Below are 24,799 nucleotides of genomic sequence, written 5' to 3' on the forward strand. Positions count from 1 at the left end.
ATTATAAGTGTGGATCATGTGTGACATCTTATATGCATGTTTTGGATATTATTATTATTATCCTTACACATGTTTTTTTCTAAATACAACTCGTTCTCCAGACATGTATCCTCGGGATTCTCATAGGATACCTAACTAGAGGGGGGTTTTATAGAAGGGTGTCAAATTTCATCTTGCCCTGAATTTTTTTTGTCGACCCCTAAACTTAATCGCAATTTCCTTGACAAATTTTACTTTGGTCTTTCTCGTTCGTTGAACATTACACTTTGACCCTCAAATGGAAATTGCTTATTTACCACTAGAAATGGTTATACATACAATCAACGGACTATGAGACGTTTTGTCAATGTCTCATGCATTGATGGTTTATTTTACATACAATGATTAAGAAATTTTTTTTCTCATAATTAATTAAAAATTCTTATATTTGTATGTATTTATCATATAATTAAATTAAGTTCGATTCACTACTTTAACATGAAAACATCTTAAATAAAACATGTTTATCACAAGTCATTTATGCACTAAATCTAAATATTATAACAATTACGTATTTATTTTATCTTTTTTTACCTATCCCATTATAATATGATTGATTTCAAACAAACACATATAACTACTATGATACATTGTTGTTCTATAAAGATTTCCTGGCTTTAACATTAACAATTTGATAACCTATTCGTGGATAGTCGAAATGGTTAGGACGAATTGGAGTTAGTTTGGAGATTCCAGGTCGATTCTCAATCTGAAACATGTGTGATTTAAGTGGGAGACTATGACGGTGGATTGTTACACTAGTTATTCTTGAGAATTAGTCAAATTATGCGTAATTTGATTGGGACACCTTGTTAAAAAAAAAAAAAATATTAACAATTTGATACAATTCCCAAGCTGTGATAGCTACAAAAGAAACCAAATGGGTACGGCAAAATCACATAGTTAAAAAAGACCATTCTCTATACTCACAAAAATATCATCGGCATTCAACCAAACTAGGAAACCCACCTACACAATAGTGTACTGGACTGGTAAATCAATGTCACCTTTAATTGCTCAATCAATTAACACCTTCTTCTTCCAATCACGTGCTTCTTGATATATACGACACACTCATGAAAGGTCTCGTTATTTGGCCTCATTTCCTCCTTCCTTGCTGGACTCTATTACCCAATCGCCGAAAATTTGTGCACAGACCAACCAATAGATTGAAGATAAGGTGCCACGTAGATGCTCTTTTTCTTCTTTTTTAATTGGAAGAGAGAAAAATATCCATAATCTGTTTTAGACATACAGGTTCAGGTTTCTTTTGAATTGCGCCATGCATACATGGATGTAAAGAGTAAGAGGAAGTGAAAGAGAGTGAGAGAAGGAGAGAGGTGAAATGGGGTACTATTCGTTGTTAAGAAGCCCGAAGAAGGAAGAACAACAAGTTCCTGTGACCATTGAAACTGAATTTGTCGACATGAAAGCTGAGTTTTATGGCGAAGATGACATGAATATCATGGATGAATTGGAGGGCATTTGGGGGCTTAATGAAAATGAAGAGAAGTTAGCGAAAGATAACACACAGCAGCAGCTGACTCAACTTAGTTGGAATTTCATGGACTGGGGCCAAGGATTTATTCATCCCAATGCTCAACAACAACAACAAGAAGAAGAGGACGAAGAAGAAGAAGAAGAAGAAAGATCAGAAGAACAGATTGATGAATTCAAAAGAAAGTTCTTTCCCGAAGAGGTTATAAAAAAAGAAAATCTCGGGTTTCGGGATGAAGATGAGAACAACAACAAAGTGGCATCTTTGAACTTGAATTTGAACTATCAAGAAGTGTTAGATGCATGGTCTGATCGTGGACCTCTCTGGGCTGATGAGTATTCTCTTTCAATGGCAAACAATGGCTACTACGTTAGTATACTCAACTAATTACTTATCTTTCATTCATTTCACAAGTTTTATGATTTTCAATTAATTATCTAGTAAATATAAGTGAAAATTTGTACTGAATTGTCCATAGATGGGAGAGGTTCCAGTGATGGAAGAAGAAAAAGCAAGAAGAGAAGCAAGTGTTTTAAGGTACAAAGAGAAACGTCAAACAAGACTGTTCTCCAAGAAGATAAGGTACCAAGTTCGCAAACTCAATGCAGATAAAAGACCAAGACTTAAGGTTAATTAATCTTTATTCTTCTCTTAATTAATTTCTGAACTAATTATGTCTTCTCCATATAATACTAATCAAGATTAATTTGGATGTTAATCAATCGGTTGCTGCAGGGTCGATTTGTTAAGAGAGTTTCATGAGAAGATAGTCAAAATTATGAGCTTAGAAATATCTGAAAAATATCTCACTTTGTATGTGCTTTTTTTAAAGTAAGGAAAAAATATCTTTATCTATTCATCGATACAGACTTTCTGGGAACTTCTTGTGCAACTTTTTGTGATGGACCCACTGACCAATTCCATTATGTGATGTGTTATGAATTACTCCTAATTGAAATTGACCCAACTGTGATATGTATATATATATCTCAGCAAGGTCTAGTTTTGCCATTTTTCTGGTGAAAAGAGTCAAATTCAGAGAATTTAGCATCTGGGTATGCTTGATTAAAGGTGGGATTCGAATAAGTTTTCACAAAAAGTGGTCCATTTATTTGAAATTTGGTTGTGGGGTTGCTTCAGCTTTGTGTTTTTATCTCTTTATGTCTAGTGGCATTTTCTATGTAGACAATTCAGCTGCACTGAGAAATTATTGTGGGCAAGATATGTCACTCTATCTTATGGATGACTCAGCGGGGGACTTTATTCCAAGAAAAATACATAATTTCTAAGCATTTGGCTTGTGGTCTGATGGCAAAACTTTAAGTTATTGATAGATTCTATTACATTTGTGACTTATCTAGTCTATTAAGTTTATAGGGTGTTCGATGAATTTCGAAGATTAGTTGAGATACGCACAAATTGACTTGGACAATTGAGCATCAAAAAAAAAAAAAAAAACACATTTCCAGCACACATAATGTTATTTTATTGTTTTCATATATAGACATAAAAGTAATTTTTGGAATTATTTTCGAAATGGGTACCCAAATGAATGGAAAACAGTATTGATATGACATTTATTTAAAATAATCCATTAGATTTCTATGAAATTAATTAAACCATTTCGCATAAACTTGTTTGTAGGGTTAATTTGTAATAAGAAAATATGTAGCCCCGTCCTAGGAGATGATACATTTGGGTCATGGGCCTTTTTGCTTTCTTATCGGTCCACTCGAGATTAGATTATGTGGGAAAAACTCATGTTCACACCTAATTTTAGAAACTAATTTCGTATACGCGCCCCTCAGGCCCCGGCCCCCCCCGCCCCCCCCGCCCCCCCTTTTTTTTTTTTTGTAATTGACAAGTGGCGTCACTTTAACTAATCCACAGTATCCATTGAACATTCTACAAGCCTAATGAGCTAAGTAAGTCACAAATATTATAGGTTGCCATTTTGTGTGACTCGAACACAAGACCTATGCGTAATCCACAATCTTATCATTCGATCACAAATCAAGTGGTTACACCCCTTTCTTCTCTCATTAACTTTAACATCCCACTTTGAAAATTGAGAACCCTAACCCTAACGTCCCCCCTTGTGACCTCATGATAAACCTTTTAGCTATTAGGGTTAGTTATACCTACAGGTTTTGTGTTCAAGTTGCAAGAGAGACAATTATCGGGTTCCCCCCCCCCCCCCCCCAAAAAAAAAAAAAAATACCTAACCCTAACAATAGTTAAATTTTATTCTAAATTATTTTGACCAATTGGTATTTTCTTTTATAATGTGGGATGACTAATGGATTTATTTGAAATTATATGAAGATGAAAAAGGCACTCAAAATTAGGCATGAGTACTTTGAAAATATAAGAAGGGTGATTACCAAAATGTGTCGTAACATAAGTTTTTATGTGTCATCTAATGGTGCCTCAAAACAAAGAATGGAAAGCATGATATACTTTATAATTTCATAATATTAATGTTTGGTACAACAATATGAACGAGTGTAGTGGAGAAGCAAATCACGTGTAAACATAAATTTATTAAATTTTTTGGTCCTACTTTGTTTACATCTTGAAAAGCAAAATTCATGTGGTCTCCACTGTCTAGGCCAGCTTGCGCCACCATGGCCCCCAAGTAAATAATGGACAAAGGGGTTATCTTTGTGCCCAACGAAAGAATCGAACTAGAAATTGTAAGTTATATTATTTGTAATCCCCTTTGTTTGCCTCACGGCAAGGCTACCCATGGGTGGGTGTGGCTTCCACTTTTGGGGCCACTTTCTTAAATTACTCACCCTAATATGAAGCTACTAGAGGTGGGCAAGGGCCGAGCTTAGTTGGTCCCGGGCCTGAGCCCTCAAGGATTGGACCCAATTTGAGATCGGTCCTTTTGGGACTGGGCCCAAATCATGAAAGACTGGTTTTTAAGGGACCGAACCCAAATCTTGAAGGACTGGTCCAGGCCCATGAGTTTTCATAGGGCCTGGTCCCAAGATCAGTCCTATAGGCTAGAATTTTTTTTTTTGTAAAATTATGTATTTGGATATATTTAGAAGGTTTTTGATAATTTTCAGGGAGTTTATGTAATTTTAAGGGTTTTTAAAAATAAACAGGCCTGGGCCTGGTACTGGTCTCTAGTCCCCTGGGCCTGGTAAGGACCGGTTCTGCCCGGGCCAAATTCCCACCTCTGACAAGCTACTCCTTTGAGGTCGTTTCTACGGAGTGCTGTAATAATATTATGAGGATCCATCTCAAACACAAACATCAAACATGAAAATCTTCCATTTAGTAGCCCTGCCTTTTCCTGGCAGAGGCCATATCGATCCCATGATGAACCTCTGCAAGCTACTCGTTTCAAGACGATCTCATTTTCTCATTACTTTTGTTGTCACTGAAGAGTAGCTTTGCTTCATCGATTCCGAAACCCAGCCCGACAGCATCCTGTTCGCTACAGTGCCCAATGTAATACCCTCTGAGCTTGTCCGTGGCAAGAATTTTCCTGGCTTCTTCGAATCTGTTTTCACAAAAATGGAAGCTCCTTTTGAGAAGCTATTGGATGAGGTTGAGTTTGAGACCCCGGGGACTGCTATTATAGCTGATTCTTACATGACCTGGGCTGTTGACGTTGGAAACCGTAGGAACATTCCTGTAGCTTCGCTTTGGCCAATGTCTGCATCTGAATTGTCAGTTTACCATCATATTGACCTCCTCGTTAAAAATGGGCATTTCCCGGTTGAACTTCCAGCCTCCAGGTGCGTTTTTGTTTAACACAAGCGTTTCTCATTTCAGTTTGAATCATAACCATGGGTAGATGAGCAAGAAACCTAGCGTACATTTTTTCCCTTAAAAGTTGTGTCATACTCATTCAATTAAAACTGGCTCCTGTCTGGTCTATAAAATCATGTGCATTGATGATTATAACATGAGATTTTGTGCACATGCTGTCATCTTGAGACTTAGTAGAGAACAGTAACAAAACAATGTGTCGTATTCTCTTAATTTTAACCTAACGTAACAGTATTGATTTATTATGACATTTAAAGAATCGAATCTATCAATTATGACATTAAAGCATCGAATCTATCAATTCTAAAATACAACAAAATGCGTAGTCTAGAATCAAGAATCAAGATCCATTTTTTTATTTTTTCGAGGTATTTTAGCCCTTTTAATATATTTTAATTAATTTTTCGAGACCTTAAAACTATTAATTAAATAAAAATTCTAATAAAATGAAAATTCTAATAGTTACTCCTATTAGCAATCGATGAGAGATTCGAACTCAAACAAGATTTTTTTTTTTAATGATTGAGGGTGTCCTAACCAATTTATACGTATTTCAACTAATCTCTTAAGACCTTAGAACTATCAGTTGGATAAGATCTCTAATGACTACTCCTATTAATAATCGGGAAAAGACTCGAATTAAGACATTTTGAGCAATACACTAAGAACCCTTTATCGAACCACTAACAACCTAGAGATAGTTTTACTCAAGATCCATTTTCTCTCGGATATATATATATATATACACACACGTGTGTGTGTGAAATATTCTATTGGCATGGGTTCTAGTAATTCATCTAATCAACAAGAAAATCATAGGATAAAGTTTTCCCAAGTATACAATAAATATATTTTATAAATATGTAAATTTTTAGGTTCAACGCCCTTGATTTTTTATTTTTTTTATTTTAAGCAAGGCCTCATTCCCATAGGACATACAAAATACAGATGCATATAATTACAAATTTCTTTGATTGTATCACATAATCTTGGTTTTTCAAGAACCTGGAGACGAGAAAGTGGACTACATCCCCGGACTTCCTTCAACAAGGGTAGCTGATCTGAAAGAAGTTTTGCATCTCTTCTTCACTTCCGTCTACAACCTGCTCAAGTCATAGACAAATTAGAAGCACAATTCCCTTTCGCCGTCTATCCAGTTTGACCTACCATACCCAACTTTCAACTCAAAGACCACAATTCTTCAATAACTACTAGTCTCAATGATCTCAACTAACTCCAGTGGTTGGATTCTCAGCCCAGTGGCTCTGTCTTGTTCATCTCATTGGAAAGTTTTCTATCAGTTTCAAATGCTCAAATGGACGAGATTGTCGCGGGAGTGCTCAATAGTGGGGTCAGCTATTTGTGGATGGCTCGTGGTGACACTTCTAGGTTTCCAGATGGGAGGGATGATATGAGGATTTTAGTGCCTTGGTGTGACCAATTAAGCGTGTTGTACAATTCTTCCATCAGTGTATTTTTGACACACTGTGGTGGAGTTCCACTCTTGAAGGGTGGGTTTTTTTTTTTTTGGTTGTTTAGGCTAGTTTGCGCACCTCAACTAGTTTTTCAGGGTCTTGAAATTAATGGTCAGGTAAGTTTTTAATAACTATTATTTATAAGTACTCGTGGAGATTAGAACTTAGGATATTTTAAAGAGGTTTATATCATAGTTCCAATGCTTACATTTTTCATTTTTTGCGGATCGAATTCCAAACAGTAATCAAATTTTGGAGGATTGGAAGATTGGATGGAGAGTAAAAAGAGAAGTTGGAAGCGAAAGTTTTGTATACATAATTTATACTTTGAGTAATACTACACTTATAAAGATATTTTATAAAGATCTCCATACAAAGTGATGTGACAAAAAATGAATGGAATAGTAAATTTAATGTGTTTGACTTTTTGTTTGACTCTTCCATTCATTTTTTGCCATCTCACTTTGTATGGAAATCTTTGTAAGTATAGTATTATTGTTATACTTTTGGTCCAACTTCTTGCTTCAAAATCAGAATGCCATATATGACAACTTTACGTTGGCTCAACTTTTGGGGCCACCCACTTAATATTGAGGGTATGAAAAATAATACAGTGATCGAAGAATATGTATCGAATTCATACATTGAATGATGTGGTATCATCTTGACCGTCGATTAATCATAATTCTTTTTTTTAAGAAAATATGATAATGTGACGTCATCCAGTCCTTGAATTCGGTATACATTTCTCGGTAACTGTATTATTGCTCTTGAGGGTATTTACGCCAATTAATCTTCTGTAAGGAAGTCTTTTTCTTTTTGGTAACTGTAAGTCAGTCTCTTTGATTTACTCCTTATAAGGGTCTCTTCTAGCTAGACTATCAAACTTCCACACAGTTTGCAGTAATAAAATTCTCAGAATTCATTGATTGCATATGGCTCAATCCCAAACCAAAACATCAAGCATGAAGATCTGCCACGTACTGGCCCTGCCTTATCCTGGTAGAGGCCATATCAATCCCATGATGAATCTCTGCAAGCTACTCGTTTCAAGACAACCTCATATTCTCATCACTTTTGTCGTCACTGAAGAGTGGCTTGGCTTCATTGGTTCCGAAACCAAGCCGGAGAACGTCCGGTTCGCTACTGTTCCCAATGTTATACCGTCTGAGCTTGATCGCGCCAAGGACTTTCCTGGCTTCGTGGAAGCTGTTTTCACAAAGATGGAAGCTCCTTTTGAGGAGCTACTGGATGAGCTAGAGTTCCCAGTGTTTGCTATCGTAGCTGATTCTTACATGCGTTGGGCTGTTGATGTTGGTAACCGGAGGAACATTCCGGTGGCTTCGCTTTGGCCAATGTCTGCATCTGTATTTTCAGTTTTTCATCATCATGAGCTCCTTCTTAAAAATGGGCATTTCCCGGTTGAACTTTCAGGTGCGTATAAACTATATATTTTTTATGCGTTTTTCACTTCAGTTTGAGTTTACAGATTAGAAAAGATGAGAGCAAGAACGTAACATTTTCTTCTCTTAAACTAAAAATCATACATAGCTGGAATGATCCTGGGAAAAAATCAGTGCAATCAGGATCATAGCATGGATTTATGTGCACTTGCTGTCATCTTTTACAACTGGGCTACGTCCGTATTGCAGAAGGAAAAACAGTTTACAAATAATAATAATAAACATATATATGTATATATACTTTCTAGAGCAGATAGTATTTTCTTAATATTAACCTAAAGGATATAAAATGCTTCTTGTGACAATTGAAAGGATAAAATAACTTCGAACAGGATATGCAGTCAAGATCATGATTCCTTTTCTCTAGGGATACTGTACAAACAAAGGTAGATAAAATCAATGATGTTAATCTTCAACAGGCATTTAATAAATTAATTTCATTGGCTATAGCGATTTAATTTACTATATATTATCACACTCCAATTCCAACAAGTACTTGTGCACGAACATAGACAAAAATATTATTAATTGCCTATTAGCAAATTAATCTGCACATCATGTGTGTATTAGTATTCAGTATGATGATGGAGTTAATTTCAATATAAAGAGAGGTCGTCCCCCCGTACTAAATACATATGCATGTAATTAAAAATTTCTTTGTTTGCATCTGATAATCTTGGGTTCTGAAGAGCGTGGAGAAGAGGTGGTGGACTACATCCCCGGACTTCCTTCAACAAGGGTAGCTGATCTTCCAACTGTTTTGTATGGAGGTGAAAGACAAGTTTTACATCGGGTCCTGGAAAGTGTTTCAGGGGTGTCAAAAGCACAGTATCTTTTCTTCACTTCAGTCTACAAGCTTGAAGCTCAAGTGATTGACAAATTAAGAGCGGAATTCCCTTTCCCCGTTTACCCAGTTGGACCTACGATACCCTACTTTCAACTCATCTATGTTAGCATCGATGAGAGTTCAAACTCAAACAAGATTTTTTTTTTTTAATGATTGAGAGTGTTCGAACCAACTTATGTGCATTTATCTAATCTCCTAAGATCTTAAATTATAAGTCGAATAAGAACTTTGGTGATAATCTTATTAGAACTGAGAAAATACAAAATTAAGACATTTAAATAATGCACTAAGAGCCGTCTATCGAACCACTAACCACCTAGAGATAGTTCTACTCAATATTTATTTCTCTTTGGATATATATATGTGTGTGAGAAATATTCGATTAGCATGGGTTATAGTAAATATAAAGTTTTTCCAAGTATACATAAATTTTTATAAAATATGTAAATTTTTAGGTTCAACGCCCTTGATTTTTTTTTTTTTTTTTTTACAAGGCTTCACTCCCATGGGATATACAAAATACAGATGCATTAATTACAAATTTCTTTGATTGTATCACATAAGCTTGGTTTTTAAGACCTGGAGACGAGAAAGTGGACTACATCCCCGGACTTCCTTCAACAAGGGTAGCTGATCTGAAAGAAGTTTTGCATCTCTTCTTCACTTCCGTCTACAACCTGCTCAAGTCTATAGACAAATTAAAGCACATTCCCTTTCCCCATCTACCAGTTGGACCTACCATAACCAACTTTCAACTCAAAGACCACAATTCTTCAATAACTACTAGTCTCAATGATCTCAACTAACTCCAGTGGTTGATTCTCAGCCCAGTGGCTGTGTCTTGTTCATCTCATTGGAAAGTTTTCTATCAGTTTCAAATGCCCAAATGGACGAGATTGTCGCGGGAGTGCTCAATAGTGGGTCAGTTTTGGGTGGCTCTGGGGACACTTCTAGGTTTCCAGATGGGAGGGTGATATGGGGATTTTAGTACCTTGGTGTGACCAATTGAGGGTGTTGTCCATTCTTCCATCAGTGTATTTTGACACATTGTGGTTGAGTTCCACCCTTTAAGGGTGGTTTTTTTTTTTTTGTGGCATTTGTGTTGTCTAGATAGCTGTACACCTCGATGTTTTTCAAATCTTGAAATTAATAGTTAAGTAAGTTTTTAATGCTATCTCTTATAATAGTCATAGTGTAAAGATTGAAATTTAGGATCTTAAAGATGTTTATATTATAATTTCAATGCTTACATTTCCACTTTTTGCGGATCAAATTCCAAACAGTAAGCAAATTTAGGAGGATTGGAAGATTGGATGGAGAGTAAAAAGAGAAGTTGGAAGCGAAAGTTTTGTATACAGAATTTAACTTTTGGTCCAACTTCTTGCTTCAAAACAGAATGCCGTATACGACAATTTACGTTGGCTTGGGGCCACCCACTGAATATTCCAGCACACATAATGTTATTTTATTGTTTTCATATATAGACATAAAAGTAATTTTTGGAATTATTTTCGAAATGGGTACCCAAATGAATGGAAAACAGTATTGATATGACATTTATTTAAAATAATCCATTAGATTTCTATGAAATTAATTAAACCATTTCGCATAAACTTGTTTGTAGGGTTAATTTGTAATAAGAAATTATGTAGCACCGTCCTATGAAATGATACATTTGGGTCATGGGCCTTTTTGCCTTCTTATCGGTCCACTCGAGATTAGATTATGTGGGAAAAATTCATGTTCACCCCTAATTTTAGAAACTAATTCATCACATACCCCTTTTTTCTTTCTTTTTTTTGTAACTAACAAGTCGCGTTATCTTAACTAATCCATGGTATCTATTGAACATTCTACAAGCCCAATGAGCCAAGTAAGTCACAAATATAATAGGTAGCTATTTTGTGAGACTCGAATACAAGATTTATACGTAGCCCACAATCTTGTCATTCGACCACAAATCAAGTGGTTATACCCCTTTCTTCTCTCATTAACTTTAACATCCCACTTTGAAAATTGAGAACCCTAACCCTAACCTCCCCCCTTGTGACCGGTATTTTCTTTTATAATTTGGGACGACTAATGGATTATTTGAAATTATATGAAGATGAAAAAGGCACTCAAAATTAGGCATGAATACTTTGAAAATATAAGAAGGGTGATTACGAAAATGTGTCGTAACATAAGTTTGTATGGGTCATCTAATGGTGCCTCAAAACAAAGAATGGAATGCATGATATACTCTATATTTTCATAATATTAATGTTTGGTACAACAATATGAACGAGTGTAGTGGAGAAGCAAATCACGTGTAAACATAAATTTGTTAAATTTTTTGGTCCTACTTTGTTTACATCCTGAAAAGCAAAATTCATGTGGCCTCCACTGTCCGAGCCAGCTTGCGCCGCCATGGCCCCCAAGTAAATAATGGACAAAGGGGTCATTTTTGTGCCCAACGAAAGAATCGAACCAGAAATTGTAAGTTATATCATTTGTAATCCCCTTTGTTTGCCTCACGGCTAGGCTACCCATGGTGTGGCCTCCACTTTTGGGGTCACTAACTTGAATTACTCACCTAATATGAAGCTACTAGAGGTGGGCAAGACCCGAACTCAATTGGTCCCGAGCCTGAGCCCTTAAGGATTGGGCCCAATTTGGGATCGGTCCTTTTGGGACTGAGCCCAAATCATGAAAGACTGGTCCTTAAGGGACCAGACCCAAATCTTGAAGGACTGGTCCAGGCCCATGAGTTTTCATAGGACCGTCCTATGGGCTAGAAATTTTTTTTGTAAAATTATATTGTAACTCTTGAATTTATTATGTATATTGTATATTATAGAAAGTTTTTGATAATTTTCATGAAGTTTATGTAATTTTAAGGGTTTTTAAAAATAAACAGGCCCAAGCCTGGTATCGGTCCCAGGCCCGGACCCCAGGCCGGTCCCTCCTCCCTTGGGCCTGGTAAGGACCTGTCCTGCGCGGGCCAAATTCCCACCTCTGTAAGCTACTCCTTGGAGGTCGTTTCTACGGAGTGCTGTAATAATATTCTGAGGATCCATCCCAAACAAAAACGCCAAACATGAAAATCTTCCATTTAGTATCCCTACCTTTTCCTGGTAGAGGCCATATCGATCCCATGATGGACCTCTGCAAGCTACTCGTTTCAAGATGATCTCATTTTCTCATTACTTTTGTTGTCACTGAAGAGTGGTTTTGCTTCATCGATTCCGAAACCAAGCCCGACAGCATCCGGTTCGTTACAGTGCCCAATGTAATACCCTCTGAGCTTGTACGTGGCAAGAATTTTCCTGGCTTCTTCGAATCTGTTTTCACAAAAATGGAAGCTCCTTTTGAGAAGCTATTGGATGAGGTTGAGTTTGAGACCCCGGGGACTGCTATTATAGCTGATTCTTACATGCCTTGGGCTGTTGACGTTGGAAACCGCAGGAACATTCCTGTAGCTTCGCTTTGGCCAATGTCTGCATCTGAATTGTCAGTTTACCATCATATTGACCTCCTCGTTAAAAATGGGCATTTCCCAGTTGAACTTCCAGCCTCCAGGTGCGTTTTTGTTTAACACAAGCGTTTTTCATTTCAGTTAGAATCATAACCATGGGTAGATGAGCAAGAAACCTAACGTACATTTTTTCTCTTAAAAGTTTTGTCATACTTATTCAAAGCTGGCTTCCTGGCTTCTGTCTGGTCTATAAAATCATGTGCATTGATGATCATAACATGGGATTTTGTGCACATGCTGTCATCATGAGACATTAAAGCATCGAATCTATCAATTCTAAAATACAACGGAATGCTTAGTCAAGACTCAAGAATCAAGATCTTTTTTTTTTTTAATTTTTTCGGGTGTTTGAGCCATTTATATACATTTCATTTAATTTTTCAAGAAGTTAGAATTATTGGCTAAGTAGGGGTTTTAATGGTTATTTCTATTAGCAATCGATGAGAGGTTCAAACTCAAACAAGATTTTTTTTTTTTAATGATTGAGAGTGTTCGAACCAACTTATGTGCATTTTATCTAATCTCCTAAGATCTTAAAATTATAAGTCGAATAAGAACTTTGGTGATAATTCTTATTAGTAACTGAGAAAATATCAAAATTAAGACATTTAAATAATGCACTAAGAGCCGTCTATCGAACCACTAACCACCTAGAGATAGTTCTACTCAATATTTATTTTCTCTTGGATATATATATGTGTGTGTGAGAAATATTCGATTAGCATGGGTTATAGTAATATAAAGTTTTTCCAAGTATACAATAAATTTATTATATAAATATGTAAATTTTTAGGTTCAACGCCCTTGATTTTTTTTTTTTTTTTTTTTTTTTACAAGGCTTCACTCCCATGGGATATACAAAATACAGATGCATATAATTACAAATTTCTTTGATTGTATCACATAAGCTTGGTTTTTTAAGAGCCTGGAGACGAGAAAGTGGACTACATCCCCGGACTTCCTTCAACAAGGGTAGCTGATCTGAAAGAAGTTTTGCATCTCTTCTTCACTTCCGTCTACAACCTCGAAGCTCAAGTCATGATAGACAAATTAAAAGCACGATTCCCTTTCCCCATCTACCCAGTTGGACCTACCATAACCAACTTTCAACTCAAAGACCACAATTCTTCAATAACTACTAGTCTCAATGATCTCAACTAACTCCAGTGGTTGGATTCTCAGCCCAGTGGCTGTGTCTTGTTCATCTCATTGGAAAGTTTTCTATCAGTTTCAAATGCCCAAATGGACGAGATTGTCGCGGGAGTGCTCAATAGTGGGGTCAGGTATTTCTGGGTGGCTCGTGGGGACACTTCTAGGTTTCCAGATGGGAGGGCTGATATGGGGATTTTAGTACCTTGGTGTGACCAATTGAGGGTGTTGTGCCATTCTTCCATCAGTGTATTTTGGACACATTGTGGTTGGAGTTCCACCCTTTAAGGGTGGTTTTTTTTTTTTTTGTGGCATTTGGGGTTGTCTAGATAGCTTGTACACCTCGATTAGTTTTTCAAAATCTTGAAATTAATAGTTAAGTAAGTTTTTAATGACTATCTCTTATTAATAGTCATAGTTGTAAAGATTGAAATTTAGGATCTCTTAAAGATGTTTATATTATAATTTCAATGCTTACATTTCCACTTTTTGCGGATCAAATTCCAAACAGTAAGCAAATTTAGGAGGATTGGAAGATTGGATGGAGAGTAAAAAGAGAAGTTGGAAGCGAAAGTTTTGTATACAGAATTTAACTTTTGGTCCAACTTCTTGCTTCAAAATCAGAATGCCGTATACGACAAGTTTACGTTGGCTTGGGGCCACCCACTGAATATTGAGGGTATTTACGCCAATTAATCTTCTGTAAGGAAGTCTTTTTCTTTTTGGTAACTGTAAGGCAGTCTCTTTGACCTACTCCTTAGAAAGGTCTCTTCTAGCTACTCGTTTGCAGTATTGAAATTCTCAGAATCCACTGATCGCATATGGTTCAATCCCAAACCAAAACATCAAGCATGAAGATCTGCCAGGTACTGGCCCTGCCTTATCCTGGTAGAGGCCATATCAATCCCATGATGAATCTCTGCAAGCTACTCGTTTCAAGGCAACCTCATATTCTCATCACTTTTGTCGTCACTGAAGAGTGGCTTGGCTTCATTGGTTCCGAAACCAAGCCGGAGAACGTCCGGTTCGCTACTGTTCCCAATGTTATACCGTCTGAGCTTGATCGCGCCAAGGACTTTCCTGGCTTCTTGGAAGCTGTTTTCACAAAGATGGAAGCTCTTTTTGAGAAGCTACTGGATGAGCTAGAGTTCCCAGTGTTTGCTATCGTAGCTGATTCTTACATGCGTTGGGCTGTTGATGTTGGTAACCGGAGGAACATTCCGGTGGCTTCGCTTTGGCCAATGTCTGCATCTGTATTTTCAGTTTTTCATCATCATGAGCTCCTTCTTAAAAATGGGCATTTCCCAGTTGAACTTTCAGGTGCGTATAAACTATATATTTTTTATGCGTTTTTCACTTCAGTTTGAGTTTACAGATTAGAAAAGATGAGAGCAAGAACGTAACATTTTCTTCTCTTAAACTAAAAATCATACATAGCTGGAATGATCCTGGGAAAAAATCAGTGCAATCAGGATCATAGCATGGATTTATGTGCACTTGCTGTCATCTTTTACAACTGGGCTACGTCCGTATTGCAGAAGGAAAAACAGTTTACAAATAATAATAATAAACATATATATGTATATATACTTTCTAGAGCAGATAGTATTTTCTTAATATTAACCTAAAGGATATAAAATGCTTCTTGTGACAATTGAAAGGATAAAATAACTTCGAACAGGATATGCAGTCAAGATCATGATTCCTTTTCTCTAGGGATACTGTACAAACAAAGGTAGATAAAATCAATGATGTTAATCTTCAACAGGCATTTAATAAATTAATTTCATTGGCTATAGCGATTTAATTTACTATATATTATCACACTCCAATTCCAACAAGTACTTGTGCACGAACATAGACAAAAATATTATTAATTGCCTATTAGCAAATTAATCTGCACATCATGTGTGTATTAGTATTCAGTATGATGATGGAGTTAATTTCAATATAAAGAGAGGTCGTCCCCCCGTACTAAATACATATGCATGTAATTAAAAATTTCTTTGTTTGCATCTGATAATCTTGGGTTCTGAAGAGCGTGGAGAAGAGGTGATGGACTACGTCCCCGGACTTCCTTCAACAAGGGTAGCTGATCTTCCATCTGCTTTGTATGGAGGTGAAAGACAAGTTTTACATCGGGTCCTGGAGAGTGTTTCAGGGGTGTCAAAAGCACAGTATCTTTTCTTCACTTCAGTCTACAAGCTTGAAGCTCAAGTGATTGACAAATTAAGAGCGGAATTCCCTTTCCCCGTTTACCCGGTTGGACCTACCATACCCTACTTTCAACTCACAGACGACAACTCTTCACTAACTACAAGTCTCAATGGTCTTAACTACCTCAAGTGGCTGGATTCTCAGCCTAGTGGCTCAGTCTTGTACTTCTCATTGGGAAGTTTTCTATCAGTTTCCAGTGCCCAGATGGATGAAATTGTGGCTGGGGTTCGCAATAGTGGTGTTAGGTATTTGTGGGTAACTCGTGGTGACACTTCTAGGTTTAAAGATGGGGGGGATGATAAGGGGATTGCAGTGCCTTGGTGTGACCAACTGAGGGTGTTGTGCCATTCTTCCATCGGTGGATTTTGGACACATTGTGGTTGGAGTTCCACTCTTGAAGGGGTTTATGCTGGAGTTCCAATGCTTACTTTTCCAATAATTGCGGATCAAGTTCTAAATAGTAAGCAAATTGTAGAGGATTGGAAGATTGGATGGAGAGTAAAGAAAGAGGTTGCAAGTGAAAGTCTGGTGACAAGAGAAGAAATTTCAGAGCTAGTACAAAGGTTTATGGATAGAAACAGTGGTGAGAAGAAGGAGATGAACAAAAGGGCTAGAAAACTTCAAGAAATTTGTGAAGTAGCAGTTGCAGAGGGTGGATCATCTATAACAAATATTGACGCTTTCCTTGAGGATATTTCACAAAACCTCTCCAAATGAAGCAATTAAGTTAATGTACCCCTATGAAGATTGGTAGTCAGGCAACATTCTTCTCTTGAAGTGGATTAGAACATTGTTTGAGACCTTTTTTGAATAATTAATTTATATACTTGTCTCACAAAATGGATAAATAATAATTATTTTTTTCATTAATTGCATTAGTAGCATTCTCCTTTCGTGGCAATCTGGCCTATATATAAATTATTTCTAAGTGGTGGAATGGTTTGATAGAAACTTTTGAATATATTACTTAGGAAGTCCTAATCGAGTCTCTCCTAGGTTGCTAATAGGGATAGCTATTGGAGTTCTTATCTGACCGATAATTTCAGGATCTCGAAGAATTAGTTAAAATGTGTGTAAATTGGTTAGACACCCTGCTAATTAAAAAAAATAAAAATGTGAGCCTATATATGTCTAATGATATTCAAATATAGTTAGTCAATTCAATTAGCACGTTTGATTTGCATGTATCAAATGATTAGACATTAAATGTAATTATCCCATTAAAGAGTTTCTTCCTTTTCATATGAGCCGATTAGAACAAAAATCAATTAATATAATAAATCTACAAAGAAGAAAGGTGTTACAACTTACAAGCTTTTAAATAACTTTATCATTAATCAATTCAAGAGCAGTGTATCAGCTGCAACTTGACATGTGTCCCTTCCCTTAAGCCCACCAAAAAGTCTATGCCGCCAACAATTTTTTTATAGCCTTAATCTTCTTTAGAATAACACCGCAATACTTGGGGTATATTTACATCATTAAACTTCTCCCTCCTTTGGTTTTGTCATGTATAAGGTTGGCTCTCCTCTAATTCTCCAGTTTCCACACAGTTGCTGTAATACTCTAGGTCCATTATTGGATATGGATCATCAATACATAACCAAAACGTCAAGCATGAGGATCTGCCACGTAGTTGCCCTGCCTTATCCTGGCAGAGGCCACATCAATCCCATGATGAATCTCTGCAAGCTGGTTCTTTCAAGACAATCTCGTATTCTCATCACCTTTGTTGTCACTGAAGAGTGGCTTGGCTTCATCGCTACCGAAACCAAGCCGGATAACGTCCGGTTTGCTACGGTGCCCAACGTAATACCCTCTGAGCTAGATCGTGCCAAGGACTTTCCTGGCTTTTTGGAAGCCGTTTTCACAAAGATGGAAGCTCCTTTTGAGAAGCTGATGGATGAGATTGAGGTTGAGACCCCAGTGAGTGCTATTATATCTGATACTTACATGCGTTGTGCTGTTGACGTCGGCAACCGCAGGAACATTCCGGTTGCTACTGTTTTTCCAATGTCTGCATCTGTATTTACAGTTTTCCATCATCATGAGCTCTTGGTGAAAAATGGGCATTTCCCCGTTGAACTTTCAGGTGCGTTTAATTTCCCAGTACAAGATTGATTGATTGATATGATTCGAGTTTGAATGACAATAGCAAAAGCCTAACTCTCTTTCTCTAAATTTTGTCCTGGACGGTTGGATTGGTGGAATAGATTATTAAGCATTTGATTGAGAGTGACGTTCATTTAGATCCACTTGGGGTTTAATCATTAATGCACTTGTGGTTATAGTACCAGAGGATAACGTGTAGTGTCTCAGACTCAGACTCCACTTAGGATAATTAAGACTAAATATTTATTCGAGTAATACTACGTTCTTTTTCACCATTTTTATTATATATCATAATCATAAAAATTTTATTATAATATTAAACTCTAAACCCTAAACTCGTATCAGAGGACGACCTGTTGTGCCTCAGACTCCACTTAGGATAATTAAGACTAAATATTTATTCGAGTAATGCTACATTCTTTTTCATCATTTTTATTATATCATGATGTGACATATATCATAATCATAAAAATTCTATTATAATATTAAAAATTTTAAATAATTAAAAATTTATGTGGTTATGACATATGCCGCATCATGATGTAATGAATATGGTATAAAAGAGTGGTGTAAATGTAGCATTACTCTATTTTTTCCCACCCAAAAAGTTTTAAAATACTATTTTTTCACCCAAATTTTATATTAAGCTAATACCCAAAATATACTCCACTCTCTCAGCTGGCGTTCGACGAGTTATTAGGAGACAAAGTAAGAGGGGTTTTGTATAATAGAGGTTAATGGATCTAATAATGGTGACCGATTGAATATTCGTTATCAAAATTAGCCAAAAATTAGCTAAGAACAAGAAATTCTAGTTTTGTAGTAGTCGACAATAGACGAGAAATCAGGTGTCGGCAATAGACGAGAAATCAGGCGTCGGACTGAAACAAGTTTTGTAGAGAGGAGACCGGAGGTTCAAATAGTGATGACAGAGAGAATTTACGTCGTTAGAATCGGCTTTAGGTAGTAACGGAATATTAACTTTTGGTAGGAAAGTGGCATCTCAAAATTTTTTGGGTGGGAAAGAGTCGTTAAGGTAAACCTTGGGTGGGAAAAAGTCGTTTACTCTAATTAAATAGGTCCATAATTAATCACTTTGCCTAATAGTCTAATACCTTGCGTTTTAAAATTTTAAAGAAAAATAATTAATAAAAATTGCAGTAATTAAGATGGAAATAATTTCTTGAAGTCGATAATGGTGTTACATTAATCAAGCCCCATTTGCTCTTGGGATACTGTCCAACCTGACATTTAATATGCATATCATAAATTTCACAGGATATGGATATTGAATAGTTTATACCAGTAATATATTATATACCAGCCAATATTGGTGCATGAAAAACACAGACAAATTATACATAGCCTAAAGCTAAACAAATTAATTATCAGTAAGATAAAGTTATTTTCAAGAATACAGTAGAAATTAAAATACTGATACACATGTAAATAATTACATTCCTCTGTTTGCATATATATATATAGAACGTGGAGAGGAGCATGTTGACTGCATCCCTGGACAGTGGCAGATCCAGGAATTTCACTCAACGGGGTAAAAAATAAACAAAAAAAATTTAAACCAACCATAACTATATTAATATAACTTTGACATTTTGGGAAAAGAAAAGCTTTTTTGGTTTTTGAACTCTTGCAGTACCAGAACAAAACACACCCTAAAACCTCTATTTCCTCTTTCTCTCTGCCCTTTTTCTCTCATGGTGCAGGTGCTCTAACTCTCAAGTCTCTCTCAGACTCTGACTCTCACCAAACTCTCCTTTCAGGTCTGAATGGCTGAACCAACACTCCAACAGTACTTTTCATCAATTTATCAAAAGGTAATGTCCCTAATCCTAAAGGCTAAATCCCTAATTTTCTCTATTCATTCAATGTTTTACAGTTATAGAAATTTTATTATTATAGTTTCCAATAAAATTGAGTATTATATATTTAGAATTTGTGATTTACTAAACTTGAATCTTGCTCCTGATGGCCAACCAGAGTCTTTGAAATTGAAGGGGCCCTTACCATTTAGCCAATGCAGCAATGCCCAGACGTCCCCACGCACAATGAAAAACAGGACAAAAAAATAAATTATTCATTCATCAAGAATTAGGCCTCATTTACTGCTGATGGTTGGATTTGGAACTTGCATCATGTTATATGTATCATTCCAGTTTGTTTCTTTAATTTAATTATTGTTGAGAAATAAGTTTGGTTTGGTTACTTTGGTAGGTGTATTTTAATTTTAATCCTCTCAATTGGGAAAGGCAAAAAAATAAAAATGAAAGAGTTCCCAAAACTCTCTGCATGGCCTTTATTGAATCAACCCCATGGTCCCCACTTGAATTTGTGAATCTCCTTTTCGCCATGTTTATGAAAAGTGTAACTTTGTTCTCCAGAGATATCAGTACAAGTTATAAATTTCAACTGGAAACTACTCATGACCCCCATGGCCCCACTTATTTATTTATTGATTCAAAGTATAAACGAAATGAAGATTAGATTATTGTAACCAATATATAGCTCTATCTCATTGCTTAGCTGGACCCTCCAGAATTTTCAGTTTCAGCACAGAACCCATTCATCCCTTCTTCTTCATTTAGTTCTCAGTATGGTTCAATTTTTCTGTATTTATTTCAATGTTGCTTTTTAAGAACAGGAGACTTGGTTAATTTTTAGATTTCCATACGAAAAGTTTAGTTTTTATTTTATTTAAAATAAAGCAATACTATTATGTATTAGAAAAATGAGAAAAGATAATGAAAAAATAAAGTGGGGTTAGAATTTTGAGGGGCTTAAAAGTTTCTTTAAAAAAGGGAGAGGGGTGGTCCATGGCCACATTTACATGTCCCAGTAGGGATGATTCAAGAGGAGTCTTCTCTTCAATAAAGGTCAAAGTTACACTATATAACAGTTCTTTGTTGACAATATCAAAAACTTTTTAAACTTTCTAAACATAAACAACGAATTATTTATTGTTTGTAAAGATTAGATTGAGAAATCATTGTTTATGTATTTTTTCTTTCATCCTCATTAAATTACTTGACTAAGTCAAATTTTATAAAAGGAGTTGACTTCTTTTTTCTATAAATATGCATGATTCATGTTAAATGAGTCTAAAAGGAATTCAAACCCACAAAATATCACATTCTTATTGTCTTTCCATTACTATGTATGTAAATCACTATGGGTTACTATGTATGTCTTATTGTCTTTTCATTACTATATATGTAAATCACTATAAGTTATTAATCTTGTACAATTCCTTATTGTTTTATTTGTTTAAAATTTCTTATTAGGTATGCAATATGGATAAATTTCTCAAAAAAAAAAAAAATCAGCAATAGACCAATCATCCTCATCAGTCCAAGAAAGTAAAGCAATGATACAGAAAATGATCCATTAAAAGAAAGTCATGTAGAACTTGAAGCCATCTTGAAAGATCTTCCATCTGATCCAGCTCTACGACCTAAAATCGATCATTATCATCCTAATTTTACTTGCAAAAGAGTTGTTGCCAGCCTCGAAATCATGCATTTTCACTGACAAAATTTGGAAAAGGATATTAGCGATTTAATCCTGCTTGGTTTGATGTGTATGGCAATTGGCTTGAGTATAATGTGACCAAAGATACTACATTCTGTTTGTATTGTTATCTTTTTAGACCTTCCATTATAAGCCAAGCTGGTAGTGACGCTTTCGTTAGTGAGGGATTTTGTAATTGGAAGAAACCAGAACGCTTTCAAATTCATGTTGGCCAGCCAAATAGTGCTCATAACCAAGCACGACAGAGTTGTGTGAATTTAATGAATCAAAAGCAACATATCGAAGTGGCTCTATCTAAGCAATCAGATCAAGTTAGGACTGAATATCGAACTCACTTGATTGCATCCATTGTTTGCATTAGATTTCTTTTTCATCAAGGGTTCGCATTTCGTAGTCATGATGAAACTGAAGACTCAAAGAACCAAGGTAACTTTCTCGGACTTCTTCATTTTCTAGCTCAGCATAATGAACATTTTAAGAGTGTTGTTTTGAAGAATGCACCTAGGAATCTTAAATTGATAGCACCAGTGATTCAGAAAGATATTGTGAATGCTGCAGCAAATGAAACCACAAAAGCCATCATTAGTGATCTTGGAGATGACATATTTTCAGTTTTGATTGATGAGTCTCATGATGTGTCAATTAAAGAACAAATGGCTATTGCCATACGTTATATAGATAAAAAGGGTCATGTACTTGAGCGATTTCTTGGCATTGTACATGTTAGTGACACAACTGCAGTATCACTTAAGATGGCTCTTGAGTCATTATTCTGTCAACATGGATTGATTTTGTCAAGATTACGTAGACAAGTTTATGATGGGGCAAGTAATATGCAAGGAGAATTTAATGGTCTGAAAAGTTTGATTTTGAGGGAGAATGAATATGCTTATTATGTTCATTGTTTTGCTCACCAACTTCAGTTGACACTTGTAGCTGTTGCAAAAAATCACATTTCTATTGCTTCATTTTTTAGCTTGGTTACTAATCTGATAAATGTCGTTGGAGGTTCATGCAAGCATTGAGACATGCTTCGGGAGAGCCAAATTAATAAACTTTTTCAAGCACTAGAAATTGGTGAAGTTAGCAAGGGACGAGATTTGAATCAAGAGACAAGTCTAAAACAAGCTGGTGATACACGTTGGGGCTCGTATTATTATACATTGATCAACTTAATCCTTTTGTTATCCTCTGTGGGAAATGTGCTTGAGGTTATTGAAGAAGATGGTTTAAATCCTGAACAAAGAGGTGAAGCATGTAATCTATTAGATTTAATCTATTCCTTTGATTTTGCATTTAACTTACATATGATGAAAAGTATATTGGCAATTACTAATGAGTTGTCACAAGCATTGTAGAGAAAAGATCAAGACATTGTAAATGTTATGGCTCTAGTCAAAGTTTCCAAACAACGGTTACAATTGTTGAGAGATGAAGGATGAGAATCTTTGTTGAGTGAAGTTTCTTTATTTTGCCAAAAGCATGATATTGCCATTTTGAATATGGATGATATGTTTGCAATTCGAGGGCGGCCACAACGGAGAGTTGAGCACATGACAAATTTGCATCACTATCGAGTTGAATTGTTTTATACTGTGATAGATATGCAACTTCAAGAACTTAACACTCGTTTCGTTGAGGTTAGTACTGAGCTGCTTCTTTGTATGGCATGTTTGGATCCAAGTAATTCATTCTCTGCTTTTGACAAACATAAGTTGATTCGTTTTGCCTAGTTTTATCCATCTAATTTTTCTGCATTTGAGTTGATGATACTTGAGAAACCAGGCTGAGACTTATGTTATTGACATGCATTCTTGTGAGGAATTTGCTAAGTTACAAGGAATTGGTGATTTGGCTAAGAATTTAGTTTGGTTTAAAAAAGACATTTTGTATCCATTGGTGTATAAGCTTGTGAAACTTGCATTGGTTTTACCAGTTGCGACTGCGACCGTTGAAAGGGCTTTTTTTGCAATAAATATTGTGAAAAGTCGGTTACGCAATTGAATGGGAGATCAATGGATGAATGATTGTTTGGTCACCTATATTGAGAAAGATGTATTTGATACAATTGACGATGAGATAATTATCCAACGTTTTCAGAATATGAAAACTCGTCGAGGACAATTGTAAAAAAATTGTGTTTTTTGAATATACGTATTTGTATTTTGTAACTTTTTGTTGAAGTTCATCCTAATGAAAAAAAAAAAAAAAAGTATAGTTATGATTGGTTTAAATTTTTTTTGTTTATTTTTTGCCCCCATCGAGTGAAATTCCTGGATCCAACATTGGGGATTGTAGTGCATTGGTGTGACCAATTGAGGGTTTTATGTCATCCTTCCATCGGGGGATTTTGGACACATTGTGGCTGGAATTCTATTCTTGAAGCTGTTTACGCTGGTGTTCCAATGCTTACATTTCCAATCTTTATGGATCAAGTTCCAAATAGTAAGCGAATTGTGGAGGATTGGAAGATTGGATGGAGAGTGAGGAGAGAGGTTAGGAGTGAAAGCTTGGTGACAAGAGAAGAGATTTCAGAGCTAGTGAAAATGTTTATGGATATGAATAGTATTGAGAGGAAAGACATGAGTAAAAGGGCTAGAGAACTTAAAGAAATTTGTCCAGGAGCAGCTGCTGAAGGTGGATCATCTATAAGTAACATTGATGCTTTTCTTAAGGATATTTCACAGATCCACGACCCAGAATAAGCAATTAAGTTTAATGTACCCTGTCCACTCTCATGATTTGGAGTACCAAGAGTGCCATTTGTTGAAGATATTAGGACCTTGATTGTTTGAATAATTAATGAAACTAAGATTTATATATCGAATAAAGAAATAATTTTTCTGTTTATTGCTCAGCTTTTTGCTTTTGTGGTGAAAATGTTGTTTTTTTTTTTTAGTATATGCCCGAAGAATATTATACATAGTAATAATTAAAAAAGCTACATCGATCACATCAGTTATTGATTATTGTCGAATTCATAACATGCAAAGGTATTTAATTAGTAATTTAATCTCTTAAAGGATGCCTATTGTCACGGGTTGGGAGTTTCACACCCAAAAAGTTAACCTATTAAGTAGAGGGACTCCTCTTATTTATAAGTCAAAGACCTCCCCAATACGCTTCTAATATGAGATTCGTTACATT

At 35.8% G+C, this 24,799-nt stretch overlaps 4 protein-coding genes and 2 pseudogenes across 5 annotated transcripts; all 6 read left to right on the plus strand.

Moving 5' to 3' along the window:
* Nucleotides 1–1,273: 1,273 nt before the first annotated feature.
* LOC116130271 (protein CHLOROPLAST IMPORT APPARATUS 2) lies at nucleotides 1,274–2,842 on the plus strand. Its single transcript, XM_031416027.1, has 3 exons — nucleotides 1,274–1,906; nucleotides 2,016–2,165; nucleotides 2,273–2,842. Exons 1-3 carry the CDS (start codon nucleotides 1,385–1,387, stop codon nucleotides 2,297–2,299), a joined length of 699 nt encoding a protein of 232 aa, XP_031271887.1. The 5' UTR covers nucleotides 1,274–1,384; the 3' UTR covers nucleotides 2,300–2,842.
* Nucleotides 2,843–4,810: 1,968 nt separating this feature from the next.
* Nucleotides 4,811–7,389, plus strand: LOC116130184 (annotated as a pseudogene).
* A 341-nt stretch (nucleotides 7,390–7,730) lies between these two features.
* LOC116130185 lies at nucleotides 7,731–10,182 on the plus strand (annotated as a pseudogene).
* Nucleotides 10,183–12,264: 2,082 nt separating this feature from the next.
* Nucleotides 12,265–13,682, plus strand: LOC116130171 (UDP-glycosyltransferase 87A1-like). Of its 2 annotated transcripts, none has more exons than XM_031415923.1 (2): nucleotides 12,265–12,672; nucleotides 13,466–13,682. In XM_031415923.1, exons 1-2 carry the CDS (start codon nucleotides 12,449–12,451, stop codon nucleotides 13,533–13,535), a joined length of 294 nt encoding a protein of 97 aa, XP_031271783.1. In that variant the 5' UTR covers nucleotides 12,265–12,448; the 3' UTR covers nucleotides 13,536–13,682. The 2 variants fall into 2 exon arrangements, with proteins under 2 accessions (XP_031271783.1, XP_031271784.1); XM_031415924.1 differs by having other exon boundaries at nucleotides 13,551–13,682.
* A 726-nt stretch (nucleotides 13,683–14,408) lies between these two features.
* On the plus strand, nucleotides 14,409–16,857 carry LOC116130166 (UDP-glycosyltransferase 87A1-like). The gene is made up of 2 exons (XM_031415919.1): nucleotides 14,409–15,097; nucleotides 15,816–16,857. Exons 1-2 carry the CDS (start codon nucleotides 14,599–14,601, stop codon nucleotides 16,709–16,711), a joined length of 1,395 nt encoding a protein of 464 aa, XP_031271779.1. The 5' UTR covers nucleotides 14,409–14,598; the 3' UTR covers nucleotides 16,712–16,857.
* Nucleotides 16,858–17,374: 517 nt separating this feature from the next.
* On the plus strand, nucleotides 17,375–24,457 carry LOC116130186. Its single transcript, XM_031415934.1, has 5 exons — nucleotides 17,375–18,086; nucleotides 19,592–19,658; nucleotides 21,771–22,660; nucleotides 23,255–23,335; nucleotides 23,918–24,457. The coding sequence occupies exons 1-5, from the start codon at nucleotides 17,504–17,506 to the stop codon at nucleotides 24,355–24,357; spliced, it is 2,061 nt and encodes a 686-aa protein (XP_031271794.1). The 5' UTR covers nucleotides 17,375–17,503; the 3' UTR covers nucleotides 24,358–24,457.
* The last annotated feature ends 342 nt before the right edge of the window (nucleotides 24,458–24,799 follow it).

This window comes from Pistacia vera, unplaced genomic scaffold, assembly GCF_008641045.1.
Source record: "Pistacia vera cultivar Batoury unplaced genomic scaffold, PisVer_v2 Contig218, whole genome shotgun sequence".
NCBI lineage: Eukaryota > Viridiplantae > Streptophyta > Magnoliopsida > Sapindales > Anacardiaceae > Pistacia > Pistacia vera.

What these genes read in the sequence shown, in the direction of transcription:
- LOC116130271 (XM_031416027.1), top strand. Translation starts at nt 1,385, where the DNA reads ATGGGGTACTATTCGTTGTTAAGAAGCCCGAAGAAGGAAGAACAACAA. An exon ending in TGGCAAACAATGGCTACTAC is followed by an intron (nt 1,907 to 2,015) that starts GTTAGTATACTC and finishes AATTGTCCATAG; the next exon opens with ATGGGAGAGGTTCCAGTGAT. An exon ending in ATAAAAGACCAAGACTTAAG is followed by an intron (nt 2,166 to 2,272) that starts GTTAATTAATCT and finishes CGGTTGCTGCAG; the next exon opens with GGTCGATTTGTTAAGAGAGT.
- LOC116130171 (XM_031415923.1), top strand. Translation starts at nt 12,449, where the DNA reads ATGGAAGCTCCTTTTGAGAAGCTATTGGATGAGGTTGAGTTTGAGACC. An exon ending in GTTGAACTTCCAGCCTCCAG is followed by an intron (nt 12,673 to 13,465) that starts GTGCGTTTTTGT and finishes TTTTTTTACAAG; the next exon opens with GCTTCACTCCCATGGGATAT.
- LOC116130166 (XM_031415919.1), top strand. Translation starts at nt 14,599, where the DNA reads ATGGTTCAATCCCAAACCAAAACATCAAGCATGAAGATCTGCCAGGTA. An exon ending in TTTCCCAGTTGAACTTTCAG is followed by an intron (nt 15,098 to 15,815) that starts GTGCGTATAAAC and finishes TGGGTTCTGAAG; the next exon opens with AGCGTGGAGAAGAGGTGATG.
- LOC116130186 (XM_031415934.1), top strand. Translation starts at nt 17,504, where the DNA reads ATGTATAAGGTTGGCTCTCCTCTAATTCTCCAGTTTCCACACAGTTGC. An exon ending in TCTGATAAATGTCGTTGGAG is followed by an intron (nt 22,661 to 23,254) that starts GTTCATGCAAGC and finishes ATACTGTGATAG; the next exon opens with ATATGCAACTTCAAGAACTT. An exon ending in TATGGCATGTTTGGATCCAA is followed by an intron (nt 23,336 to 23,917) that starts GTAATTCATTCT and finishes GCCCCCATCGAG; the next exon opens with TGAAATTCCTGGATCCAACA.